The 14,118-nt window shown below is 39.5% G+C and overlaps 1 protein-coding gene across 2 annotated transcripts in view; it reads right to left on the bottom strand.

Annotated features, from left to right (window-relative positions):
• Nucleotides 1-2,806: 2,806 nt before the first annotated feature.
• The window catches only part of GABRG3 (gamma-aminobutyric acid type A receptor subunit gamma3), a 328,777-nt gene continuing 317,465 nt past the window's right edge, over nt 2,807-14,118 (bottom strand). For both annotated transcript variants that reach the window (XM_062628603.1, XM_062628604.1), the window contains exons 8-10: nt 12,415-12,611; nt 10,929-10,958; nt 2,807-5,243 (exon numbers count right to left, since the gene is read on the bottom strand). In XM_062628603.1, coding sequence (XP_062484587.1) covers nt 4,965-5,243; nt 10,929-10,958; nt 12,415-12,611 — 506 coding nt within the window. In that variant the 3' untranslated portion in view covers nt 2,807-4,964. The remainder of the gene's footprint in view (nt 5,244-10,928; nt 10,959-12,414; nt 12,612-14,118) is intronic.

Genomic DNA, 14,118 nt, shown 5'->3' with positions numbered 1-14,118 from the left:
TGTAAGCAAGAAGGAGAAGAATATCCCTTGAAAAAAGTAATCTAATTGGGTAGGCAGCTAAGATTATGGGGTATGGCTTGCCTTTTCTTAGTGCTTTATGGAAACCCAGAAAAAGCAACCAATGGGGAAAGTATAGTCTGTTATGGACATCCTTTATAAGTTGTAGTGGGTGCTTTGTTTTACAGCTTAGAAAGTAACACCAGCCCTCCAGATTCTGCGACTGGTGAAATCTGTCTTAAAATATGGAGTCTCCCTGCCCAGAAAGCAGTACAGCAATTAGGTCTTTCCAGAGCTGCACCTGGTCCCTAGGAGCACGGGCAGGGCAGAGCCACTTTCCTAGGTGTATGGTGGAATCTGGCGTAAAAAGGAGGCAAGCATTCTTCCCTTCATGAAATGATCAATTAAGGCGAGCTGTGATAAATTCATGCAACAAGATGAGGTGCTAGACTCCAAGACACATTAGGGCTGCAGAAGTGTTTGAGATGATAGCTATCTATCTGAGCCATTTGGCATGATGCCTCCAGTTCCAAAAATATCATTTCCTATCAGCTCATGTCACTGCTGTTCCAGCTGATGAATGTGCAAACCACCAGTTGGATGATTTGGAATTAGCTGTGGATAGTGGGTGGGAAGAATTGAATAAGAGGAGTAGGACAGATAAGAACTGCACAGCAATAAGAAATAATTTCCTCCTCCTCTTTTAGCTTCACTACTCATTGCTGTCTCTATGAAGACAGTTCTGGCTTTTTTGATTCTTCCTGCTGTAATTTTCAGCATTTTTACTGGTATGTACAATATACCAATACACAGGTGAGAATCGGTGGAGGAGAAAATTAGTATCTGAAAGAGAAAAAAGACTATCAAAGTGCCTGAGGTGTTGTAATCTACAACTGTACTTCTTGATTAGAAAGTTACATTAAAATTGTGTGGTGTGTGGTGTACTTCAGTTCCACATTACTGCTTGAAATGGACACAGCGTAAACTAGCTGCAAGTTTTCATACACTTATTCTTGGAAGAATCACTGTAAAAGAAGAAGCTGTCAATATGTTAGGCATCAGGCCAGGAGAACTAAGCAGACCAATATTTTTATAAATTCTTAAATACCTTGAAAATGTTGCCCTCAACGCTGGAAAAGGTTGTCCATCAACTTCTAATTGAAGAGAGAGAATAAGAGGTTTGACTTGAGATCTTCCTGGGAAAAGGAATGTCTAAAGTTAAAGTTAAAGTAAAAAGTTTACAAAAGTTAAAAGGAAGATCCTGGTTAGATAAACAAAGCCTCACAATCTTTTCTGTAACTTCAAACAGAAAGGAGTGTAATGTGAAGACACTTGATTTTGTGGTTTTACATACATACCCAAATTCATTCATCCCACTAGTAACTCAGTTCTGCCTTCCTCTGTTTCCTTCCCTTCCTTAGAAGCATAAAAAGAAGTACTAACAAAAAGAAGTAATTGAAAAAATGTAAGTTTTGAAAATGAAATTATATTAGAAGAAAATGGTCCAAAATGCTAAAAGGTGGTTCTTGTATTTCTCATGGGGCAGTGCACAGAACTGTTGTTTTTTTTTCAATTCACAAGAGTATCTGGAGGTTAATAAGGATATTCTTACTACTACAGAAGGATATGGCACATAGATATATGCAGACCACATTATCGAGTTGTCTAGAATAATTGCATTTTGAATGATGCAGAGCCTAGAAAGCTTATCTTTCCTTATCTCTGGGTTTTCAGTGGCTGCCAAAGACAGAGCACTGAAGCAGAGAGAGTAAACCAAGCAACTAGGAATATGCAGAGGAATGCATTCTGGAACCTGCCAGCCTGCGGCTGCTCACCTTCCATATAATTAATTTTTTTTACATAACCCCAGAATAGAATATATTACACTGTAGAATACGTCCTCTGCTGTCAATAAAAGAGCAGGAGCCAGTGATGTCTGCAGATTCTTTCTTGGTTAGGACCATGGCAAATAGAACTATATACTTAAAACTTCCGTTTATGAAAGCACCCAGAAAACAAAGGCAGTATGAAGAGACTTAGCAGACTCAGTCTTCCAAGGAAGGTTCTGATGGGCTTGTATGCTTTTAGAAAGAATGGATAGCCATGAGCAGAAGTGTAAGAAAAGTATATGCTCATCATCTAAAATGGGAACATTCTGCTTCCACACTTACTCCCAGGACATTCAATCAAGTATGCAACTGCTAAATAAACCTCACTTGAGCTTTTCAAGACCTAATGGTGGAAGGTACCTTCTAGTTGGAACAAGTCCAGAGAAGGGCCACGAGGATGATCAGGGGACTGGAGCACCTTCCCATATGAAGACAGGCTGAGGAAGTTGGGGCTGTTCAGCCTGGAGAAGAGAAGGCTGCGTGGAGACCTCATAGCAGCCTTCCAGTATCTGAAGGGGGCCTATAGGGATGCTGGAGAGGGACTCTTCATTAGGGACTGTAGTGATAGGACAAGGGGTAATGGGTTAAAACTTAAACAGGGGAAGTTTAGATTGGATATAAGGAGGAAATTCTTTCCTGTTAGGGTGGTGAGGCACTGGAATGGGTTGCCCAGGGAGGTTGTGAATGCTCCATCCCTGGCAGTGTTCAAGGTCAGGTTGGACGAAGCCTTGGGTGACATGGTTTAGTGTGAGGTGTCCCTGCCCATTGCAGGGGGGTTGGCATGTGATGATCTTAAGGTCCTTTCCAACCCTAACTATTCTATGATTCTATGATTCTATGATCTGTTTCAATACTTCTACCAAATTCAATTGATTGTGCAGAGGGTTTGCAGGATCAGGCCCCTAAAGGATAACTTTCAGTTCTTTTATTTAGTTTTGAAATATTTCTAATATTCATTCAAAATATGGCTGAAGGTGGTTGTTAGAGTAGACTAATTCATAAATAGAGGCCAGGATATTCAACTTCAATTCAATCGCTTTCTTGCACTGATGAAAATATAACTGACATTCTTAAATAAAATGCACACTTCCAAGTGCAGGATGCAGAGGTTTACAGAGTAATAGATTTTAGAGTAATTTGCTACTGAGAGTTACCAAAACCTTCAACATGTATTTTTAAATCAGAACGTCATCATGGATTTAGAAGGCATCAGATTGGGCAGATTTTGCTAATAAACCTAACCCAAGTATTTCTTCTCTGTGCTTCTAATTTGAAGTTTTTCATACCTTAGAAAGGACTACCCCACTTAAATCCAATTCTGTCTGATAATTTAGACATGAGAAAAACAGAAGCAAGTATTTGGAATAAATACAATTAACATTTGTGTAATTTTTTTTCAGTTAAATCTCACTGGAATCACAGAGCAACAGCAAGAACAGTGAAGTTTCAAAGAGCACAACAGAATTTCTGTTCTTTTAGAATTACCACTGCATTAGTTTTTGTTTGTTTGCAGGATTTTCCTTCTGAGGAGAAAAAGAACTGCTCTTCAATCACATCTACCATTCATTTTTTATCAACTATTGTGTGAAAGAGACACACATTTTTTTTGAGATGATCAAGTCCTTCAGAAGACAAAAAAAAAACCCAGAATTTTGGGTTTAGGCATGTTTTAACTCTAGTCATTTCTAACCATTTGACATCCAAAGGGTAGTAACAAGCCATTGCTATTTCGTTTTGAATCTGTTTTGTTTGCTTAATAATAATTATTAAGACTGTCTGTAAAATACGTAATCTAGTTTAACACCGTAAAGCTAGTTCTTAAAAATGGGTAGTTTAAGAATTTAATGCACAAAAGCTTAAAAAAATACAAAACAGCTTTATGTTAGTTGGTAGTTTAGGAAAAAATGAAAACGACATTTTCCTACATGTGGTTACTATTCCATGATTATTCCAAATGAGTTCCCATAATGCCCTTTCTAAGTGAAATGAAAAGTGTTCAGTCTTCAGCTCAGACCCAGGGAACAACTGCTGTGAGTAAGGACTGCAATATTTAATTTTATGGAAGGAACAAAAAATGTCCTTTGGCACACATGTTTTTCAATTTTGTAAAATAACTTTGAGAGAAAAAATAAGAATGCATGAGAGCACTTTTTAGTAAATTATAATCTGAAGAAAGTCACATATTCCTAGTGCTATTATATAGTGATTTTTACTCATGGCCTATCAACTATGATCTGCTACAATGACACAAACAAGCAGGAATCTTTTCCTGCTTCAAGTACTTTAAAAATCAATGACCATCCTGTGTTTAACCAGTCATAAAAAAGACAGTTAAAAGCTTGAAAAAATTTAGAAGTTATGCCTACAGCTGCCTCAGTGATAGGCAAGTCTTTTATTTATAACAAAATAATAGCTTTCTCATAACTCTTCCTTTTCACCTTAAGTTAAAACCAATATGTGTAGGTAAGTGGCTACTTCCATGAATCCCAGTAACGTCCATGTTTTGATCACACCAGACACATTTCCTACTGTCATTTGGTAGTTTCTCTATAGCAAGGAGATCACCGATGAAATATTTCCCAAAATCTATGGGACATAGCTCAAGCAAGACTAAATACAAATAAGTGGATTCATCAGCTTTGGCTTATTTGCCAGCGCCAGTGTATGTTGCTATGAGCCTCAGGAATATGGCAGCATTCTGAAGAAAGTATAGGAATGAAAACCAAAAATTACATATTTAAACTTTGCCTGAATTATGTATAACTTCTATGCCAAGGGAGAACAGTAGAGATTGTAACATACAGTCATTATTCATAAACATTGCTTACACTACAAATTCAACTGAATTTGGTAAGGATCTTTTGCTTAAAATGAACAGCAGTAAGGAGAGAATTCTTCCCCACTTTTCTTTTTTCAGGCAATTACATATTAAAATTCTTCATTAGGCTTTGTGACGGTGAAGGTTAATGTGGCTTTTATAATTTGAGATGAAACTGACAGCATCCTTCACTTTTTCTCCACTTTCACCATCCCTCCGCAGCGTGAAAACACAGCAGTCTTCACCACTACAGGCAACATTTAAAGATAGAGGTATCCAACCCAGTAGACCAGGTTAAACAGCAGGAAGGATGTAGGAAAAAAGACCCTAGAGTAAGAGTCCAGTTCTAAGATGTCTATGTGAATCCGTCCTCTCCTCCATGAGCCTGATTTACACTCTTCATAACAACAGAAAAAGCTCTGGCAGTCTTTCCCATCCAGACATTCATAGACACACGCATCTTCAAATTCTTGCCAGTACATGGCATTGTTCAGTGTGATGACTGTAGCTGGTGGTCTCATATCAAGTACAGAATAATTCTGAGGAGAGAAAAAGAAACCAACATTTTGATAAGCTTCCATGAATGATACAAATCAAAATTAAGAATCATGAGGAAAAAAAAATTACAGGAGCTGAGAATAAGAGGTTGATACTGTAGTAATTCTAGATCTAGAGAGCATCTTTCTTTCCCTCAAAAGACGCCTTTTCAGCTGAAATTTCCATCAAGACATTGAGGAGTAGAAAGTTAAATAATTCTAGATGTATTTCCTGTTTGGGTAACTCAAATAATCTTTTTTTTTTTTTCTCACACTTAGGAGTTCATTTGCCTGTCAGAATGCTATTGTCAAGTTTCCTTAAACACTTGTAGCTACTACATTTAAGAGTGGATTCTGAAAAACAAGTAACATGTTGCCCCCCATCATTTCATTACAGAATAATCTCCAGCTACTATAGTTTCATTTACTGCCTTTGAACTTTACCATAAATTATAAAAACAGATATGGTCAACAGATAGTGATTATTTCAGTACAGGATTTCAAAAAGCCACCCCTAGGCATTGTGCCCTTTAGTGTGTATGGCACTAACCATGCTCAGAAATAGGACATTTTGATATCACGCATCCTCACAGCACTATTCACTCCTACAGACCTCTCCTTCTCCAGTATACTCCCTATTTGCACTTTGTCAGCTTTTCTATCACACCATTTCCTTTTCATGAAAGGTGCTTTCTTACAACAGTTTCCTCTCTCATCAAGCCACCCATTCTATCCTCACAAATGTCACTTCCTCTACTGGCATCTACTGTCCCATCAGATTCACTGCCTGTCTGCATCACCCTGACAAAGCAGACTCCAGCCCTGCCAGTGCAGTTTTTTCTACCTCAGGGGACCTTCCTCTCCCTGTGATTGCACTGAGCATTGCCTCTGCCTGCAGGAGCATGCTGGGTGTCCATTAACAATCTAGTCATACCTCTGCTTCATGCCTGCATGCATTCTGCAGGACAATCTGGGCCCCTGCTTCCACACTTACAATACAAAGTACTTAGCATTTCCTGTTGAAGGTGGCGGGGTGCACCTGAAAACTTTCACTTTGGATGTGAAACAGATCAGAAATAGGACTGACGTGCCTTGGTGGAAATTTTCCTTTTTCACAGTATCACAGTATGCTAGAGATTGGAAGGGACCTCAAAAGATCATCTAGTCCAATCCCCCTGCTGGAGCAGGAACACCTAGATAATGTTACACAGGAATGTGTCCAGGTGGGTTTTGAATGTCTCCAGGGAAGGAGACTCCACAACCTCCCTGGGCAGCCTGTTCCAGTGTTCCGTCACCCTCACTGAGAAGAAGTTCCTTCTCAAGTTTAAGTGGAACCTCTTGTGTTCCAGTTTGTACCCATTACCCCTTGTCCTAGCATTGTTTGCCACTGAGTAGAGCCTGGCTCCATCCTCGTGACACTCCCCCTTTATATATTTATATACACTAATAAGGTCACCCCTCAGTCTCCTCTTCTCTAAACTATAGAGACCCAGCTCCCTCAGTCTTTCCTCATAAGGGAGATGCTCCACTCCCTTCATCATCTTCGTTGCCCTGCGCTGGACTCTCTCCAGCAGCTCCCTGTCCTTCTTGAACTGAGGGGCCCAGAACTGGACACAATATTCCAGATGGGGTCTCACCAGGGCAGAGTAGAGGGGAAGGAGGACCTCTCTCAACCTACTAACCACCCCCCTTCTAATACACCCCAGGATGCCATTGGCCTTCTTGGCCACAAGGGCACAGTGTTGGCTCATGGTCATCCTGTCGTCCACTAGGACCCCCAGGTCCCTCTCCCCTACACTGCTCTCTAACAGGTCGTTCCCCAACCTATACTGGAACCTGGGGTTGTTCCTGCCCAGATGCAGGACTCTACACTTTCCCTTGTTATATTTCATCAAGTTATTCCCTGCCCAACTCTCCAGCCTGTCCAGGTCTCGCTGGATGGCAGCACAGCCTTCTGGCGTGTCAGCCACTCCTCCCAGCTTAGTGTCATCAGCAAACTTGCTGATAGTACACTCAATTCCCTCATCTAAATCGTTGATGAATATATTAAATAATACTGGTCCCAGTACTGACCCTTGAGGCACTCCACTAGTTACAGGCCTCCAACTAGACTCCGCCCCATAGACTACAACTCTCTGGCTTCTCTCCTTCAGCCAGTTCACAGCCCACCTCATTACCTGATCATCCAGTCCACACTTCCTCAATTTAGCTGTGAGGATGCTGGGGGAGACTGTGTCAAATGCTTTGATGAAGTCAAGGTAGACCACATCCACCGCTCTGCCATCATCCATCCACCGTGTTATTTCCTCATAAAAGGCTAAGAGATTGGTCAAACATGATTTCCCCTTGGTGAAACCATGTTGACTGCCCCTCATAACCCTCTTATCCTTAATATGCCTTCAGATGGCACCAAGGATGAGGTGTTCCATCACTTTCCCAGGGATGGAGGTGAGGCTGACCGGTCTATAGTTACCCAGGTCCTCCTTCTTGCCCTTTTTGAAGACTGGAGTGACATTTGCTTTCCTCCAGTCCTCAGGCACCTCTCCGGTTTCCCAAGACTTGGTAAAGATGATGGAGAGTGGTCTAGCAATGACTTCCGCCAGTTCCCTCAGCACCCGCGGGTGCATCCCATCTGGACCCATGGATTTATGGATGTCCAGATTGCTCAACTGGTCTCTAACCCATTCCTCATCGACTAAGGCAAACCGCTCCGTTGACCTGACTTCATCTAAGGTCTCAGGGGTACAGGGCTCTTCAGGACTGCCTGCAGCAGAGTAGACAGAGACAAAGAAGGCATTCAGTAACTCTGCCATCTCTGTATCTTCTGTCACCAGGGCACCCATCCCGTTCATCAGTGGGCCTACATTGCCTCTGGTGTTAGTTTTATCTGCCATGTATTTGAAAAAGCTCTTTCTGCTGTCCTTGACCCCTCTCGCCAGATTTAATTCTAAGGAGGCCTTAGTCATCCTAGCTGCCTTCCTACATCCTCTAGCAGCAGCCTTATATTCCTCCCAAGTGGCCAGCCCCTCCTTCCATGACCTGTAAACTCTCCTCTTCCACTTGAGCATACCCAGCAATTCCCTATTTAGCCATGCAGGTCTCCTGGACCTCTTCCTTGACTTCCCACATGTCGGGATGCTCTGATCTTGAGCTCGGAAAAAGCAATCCTTGAATGCCAACCAACTATCTTGGGCCCCTTTACCTTCAAGCAGCCTTGCCCATGGGATTTCCCCTAGCAATTGCTTGAAAAGGCTGTTGACTTCATTTTCTTTCTACAAGCCCTTTGGTTTGGCACACAATACTACTACCCATTTCATTAAAAATGCTGATCCCTGAGCTAAGAATTTGATGTGGCATCCTTCTGCTTAGATGTTGGCATCTCCAACATAGTTAACTACACCTGAGCAACTGTCCTATGGTATCCAGCCAATTACTTCTAGGACTCAATTCATTTCATCATAAGTAAATGGCTAAAATCTCATAGGTGAGTTGTGCTGTGGACTGTGAATATATTGCCATTTAGAAGCAGATTATTCCAAATCTATTTGTTGTGAATGACTTTATATCTGAGATTAGATGACAGAAATTACACCCTCATGGTCTTCTCTCCCATTTGTGAAATTTCAAGTGGCTGGTTTCGGAGGTTTACAGTATGCTGTACACGGAAAAAGGCTAAGATTATTGCACAAGCAATCATTTTTTGACTGCAGCACTTTGGAGAGAAAAAAAGCTATGACTAAAGAGTATATGGAGTTCTACTATACCACTGTGACACATATTGTTCATTTATTTCAGTCTTTTATGAAAATTTCCTACTCAGGGACTGAAATTTTCTATGCCTGGCTATAATACTTATAATAAAAAGTAAGGTTAAGTTAGACCTCTCCAGATGATTTTGATAAGTGAAGATAAATAAGTGCCCTAGTGCTGAAAAGGAAATTTTCTCATCTATCAATAGCCTGGGGTTTTTTTTGTTATTGTTTTATCAACTATCTGCTCATGACAGATGAGAAAATAAATGCCCTGATTAATTTGATTGCTCGTAGGGGTACTGAAGTGACTAGATACAAGGTGAAGGTGGATGGTACCCACTGAGTCCTGTACGTCTTGCTGAGCTGGGGTTGGGAGGAAAGGGGTGCACAGCCAGCGGGCACGATCCCAGTACCCAGCACTGAAATAAAATTATTTCAGACAAGATATAAGTGTGGAGGTTTCTCTAGGAGAAAAACAAGGGTTGGGATTACCTAAGCATGGGTTTACTAAGATTAATAAATTTCACCTTTTAGGTGGCATCACTAGAAGTCTGGAAAGCACAAGATGATACCTTGAGAGTCAGAGATATATGCAGGTTGTGTTACAGTTTGAACATGGAAGTTGTTTGTGTATAGGAGAGGGCCCTGCTCGATATCTGTCTTATACTGACAAAAAAGGAGAGAGGGAGAGGGAGAAGAAGAGGGAAAGGGAGGGGAGGGAAAAGGAAAAAGAAGAGAGTTTGGAGAGGGAGAGGGAGAAGGAAAAGGAAAAATAAGAGGAAGATGGAGAGGGAGAGGGAAATGGAAAAGGGAAGGGCTTGCAAAGGCTGCAGATATTTTCCAAGCAGATCAGATTGACTAGATCTAGCCAAAGACTAAGTGTTAAATCCTATTGTCATTTAATTGTGTATCTTTTCCATTTTTTTTTTTTTTTAAATGGAAAAAGTACCGCTACCCAGTCAATGTGCCCTATTAACTTATTCTTTCAGATAAGTCTGTTTAGGGAGTGACAGCAGTAGTGAGTGCACAAATGCAATGCTTGCTGTAAAAATGCTCATTGTCAATGAGCAGATTTTCAATGCTATAGAGCCCTTTAAATACATCAGAAAACTCATGGAAAAAAAAACAACCAAAACTGAAAATAAAATCTAGAACATTATTTGTTAAGGAGCAAGCAGTTGTAAATGAAAAACTTCAGTATATTCAAACCAAGAAATGCAAAAGCAATGCTTCATTTCTGTCCCTGTTCTTATTTGGACCTGGTAACTAGGAATCAGGCCACCCAAGCAGCTAAGTAACTAGCCCTCTATATGCTTTTATATATATTAGTATGGATTGCAGTTTCACATTTCATACAACTTGGAGACACAATTTGGTGCTCAGTTTCAGATTTATCACTTCTGTATGCATACAAACAGTTATGAGGAGGTTTCAGGAATAGAATTTATTGCATTTTTAGATATAGTACAACTAACTGTGTTCAACTTGCATGCCTAAATAGTTTGAAAATCTACTTGAAAGCTTATTAAAGATTTTACAGATACGCATAAATGAATTATTTTTCATGAAACTTAGTAAAAACTCCATGTAAGTTTGTGATATAATTTGTGCTTACTACTTTTTTTATAAAATGTAGTGAGAAACTGCAGTATTGCATAAAGCAGACACACAATTTCTGGGGCAAAAATAATATGCAATATTATACACTTGACCCTTCTCTCTCCCAAATAATCTGATAAGTCCTTATTGAAAGAGGCAGCTATGTTCCTCTGCCACAGCCAAAACCAAACTGGCCTTTTAACAAAAAAAGTAAAGCAATATTTATAGAAAATTCAGGGTAAAGTGTAACAGCATTACAGCTTTCTCAGGAATTATTGCAAGTAAATGTCAACCATACATTCATGCCTCCATTGCTTTCACTGAATAGTTTACTTACCATCACATGGCCAAAACTGACATCAGGTAGCTTAAATGAAGATAACAAAATAATTATTCAGAAGGAAACATTACTTCATATGCATCTAATGTTCAATAGCGTTTTTTAAATCTAGCATTTAAATGCATTTGCCCATAAAACAATTCATGCTGAATATTCTGTATATTCAGGGTAAAATCTATACACTTTAAAACTGCATGAAACTTCAGTAGAGTGCACACTTAGTTTCCACCTATTTTAAATCTTTATTCTACTCATTAATTACTTAGCAAACAATAGCTAAGTATGTGTTGATTCTTACGTTAATTTAAATCTCATCATTGTTGCATGCTTTCACTCATCTTCATTCACATGTCTAGAGATACATCCTACTCACAAAGAGACTCATAACATTTTCATTCAGTCTTTCTATAATTTTAGTTTCATCATTAGCAAGTTCATTTTGATGGCCTCACACTTTTCTTTTGGCAACACTATTGCCTTTTGTGAGCAATGCATTTTTACACGATACTATTAGAGGTTTGATGGAAATTTCATAACTAAGTTAATGGTTTTCTAGGTTTTCTCTAATTCCATATTTATATCAGCTTTTCCTTCATTAGTTCCTCATTCAATTCTTTTGTATAGCCCTTCATCTAACCCCTTTTACTTCATGACCTATTATTCCTTGAAATTAGCCTTCTCTTTCTTCAATTTCCACTTTCAAATTTTCTTATTTCCTTCATTACACAAAATGGCATCCAACATGTCCAATTAATGCTCTCAAGCACAATAGTTTCCACTGCTCTTGAGCAGACAATCCACTTCCCCTTCCCTATGTTTTCACTGAGATTTTTTTTCTCCATTATCCTGCCCCTTGTTATCCTCGTAGTCAATTATAAAGTACACCAGGCAATTCTTTCTTCACATGATTGTTTTAATTGATTCTAAATAAACAGCTTTTGGGGGGCGTCTGAGTGTTACTCCTCGAAGCGTCTTTTTGGTCCAAAATGCAGCGAAGTATAGAATCTTTATTAAGCGGCCTCTGTTTCTGTACTTGGGAATAAGCTTCTTTGTGCATAGGGCTAAAAATAAGTCCTGGTTCCAAGTGGAGATATTGAAATGTGAAGTTCATAAGTATTTCTAGACACGTTAAGCTGAGAAGCGGATCCATTTGAATATACATTGATGTGCATATGTTTGTGTAACAAGCTATGCAATCTGTTTCAGTGGGAGTCCTTTATGACATACAGACAAAAGACCTGTAGGCAGGCTCCATGGTCAGCAGGTTGCTTCAATTAGGAACAGACCACTCAACTAGCACGTAACTGATTCTGCTGTTGCTGTGGGCAACTATTTTCTACCAGCTTTTAGAGCAGACCACACCATAAACTGATAAGAGCTCGAAGCGGCAGAGTATCACAGGATTACAGGCTGCCACTGAATGGTTGTCTGCTCTCTCAGCCATGCACATGCTAGAAAAGAAATTTAAATATGGCCATCTTACCGACTTTTTCTTCTTAGTACAGTTTGGTTTCCTGCAACTTGAGTAGTAGTTGAGGGCTGCATACTCCATCAGAGCAGCAAAGACAAATAGAAAACATACAGTGACAAACAAATCCATAGCGGTGACATAGGACACACGGGGTAATGACTTCCTTGCAATGGTGCTCAAAGTTGTCATGGTCAATACAGTTGTGATGCCTGCAGAGAGAAACCAGATTTAGTTGTATGCAGCATTTTTCAATGTTGCAGAAGAATCTTTGGAAACAAAGAAAAATCCCCCAGAAATCCAGACTGAATCCAAATAATTCATTAATTTCATTTGGTAATATGAAAAATTACATCAGTAGAGGCAGTAGAATTTTGTAAACAAAATTTTCCTCAGCTGTTTCTGTTCATCTTTTAAAAAGTGACATAAATATCCTGAAAAAATATAACCAGTCCTAGAATGAAATCTATAGGATGTCAGTTATTTGGCTGCTAGTACTTCATATAATTCCTCTTCATTCCTGAGAAACAGAAGTATTTTCATTCCCCCTTTGGACTGATACTTCATCATTTGCTATGAATAGCAAGCCTTCTGATAGAAAAAAATACAGAATTCCTCAATGGCTCAGGAAGAAAAATAAAGCTCTCACTCAAATATGTCTCAAGAGAGATCCTGCTCTAAAGCCAAAATAATCATAAGGTAATCTTTCTATTTATAGTTAAAGTGATACTTTGCAATGATACACAGTGTTTGAAATGACAGGGGATGACTGAAATTATGCCTTATAGAAAAATTACTTCCCACAAATGGTGCTCTGGAGAGGAAAAAATATCTGTTTATTACTTTTGACTACGTTATGTTTGTGAAGGAATGCCCACCTCTGATTTGTAGTGTTTAATATAAACTACAGCCATTCACATGAATAACCCTCCCCATTTAAACTATTAGACAGTCCCTGAAAAAGGCAGAAGGCAGATTATTGCCTGGGCCTCATCCTTCTTCTTCAATAAATAATAAATTGTAAACAAAATCAAACCCGAAACAAAGAAACAAAAAAAAAAAGTTGCTGCAAAACTCCACAACCCAATAATCAAGATGAAGTTAATGCTGATAGGAAGTAGGAAATGTGGGCTTTTCATGTACCTTCAACATCTAAAAGCTATGGGGAAAATATTTCTGTTTCCTGTCATCTGTGCTACTTTCCAATATAAGCGCGTGGCTGCCATGATCCAGCCTCCTCTCCAGATCCCTCAACATCAGTTCTGTTGCTAGCTGACGCTTTGAAAAAGCTCCAGAGGCAAACTCCATCCTTGGTCACTCATAGTAGTCACCTGCAAAGATGTCCAGGTGCAAAAGGTGTTGACTTACTAGCCTAGATTTGGCCCTTGCTAACTATAGATCAATTAGTTTTCTGTATGACCTTGACTCAGACCTTGGGAGTCACTAGCTTCAGAAGAACTGTACCCAGGCTATGACATAATCTACAATATGAAATTAAGTTCCTTAACACTTTCTAACACAAATCCATACTTTCATCTTTTTCAGAGCCATGTGCACATGCACCTGCTCTCAGGTATTTTACTACCTTCAAAAAATTACTCAAAACCTTTAGTTTTTTTCCAGCATGGTAAACAGTGTCTTTTTACCTGATCTCAAGGGAAAGCTTTTATTTCCTGCTCATCCCATGATAGGCTCTCATATTACTTTAGGACACTTTTT

The sequence above is a fragment of the Pezoporus occidentalis genome, unplaced genomic scaffold (genome assembly GCF_034315485.1).
Source record: "Pezoporus occidentalis ecotype Australia unplaced genomic scaffold, CSIRO_AGI_Poc_V1 ctg32, whole genome shotgun sequence".
NCBI lineage: Eukaryota > Metazoa > Chordata > Aves > Psittaciformes > Psittacidae > Pezoporus > Pezoporus occidentalis.
The sequence above is the reverse complement of the archived record's forward strand: the minus strand, read 5'-3'. Positions and strand labels throughout refer to the sequence as shown.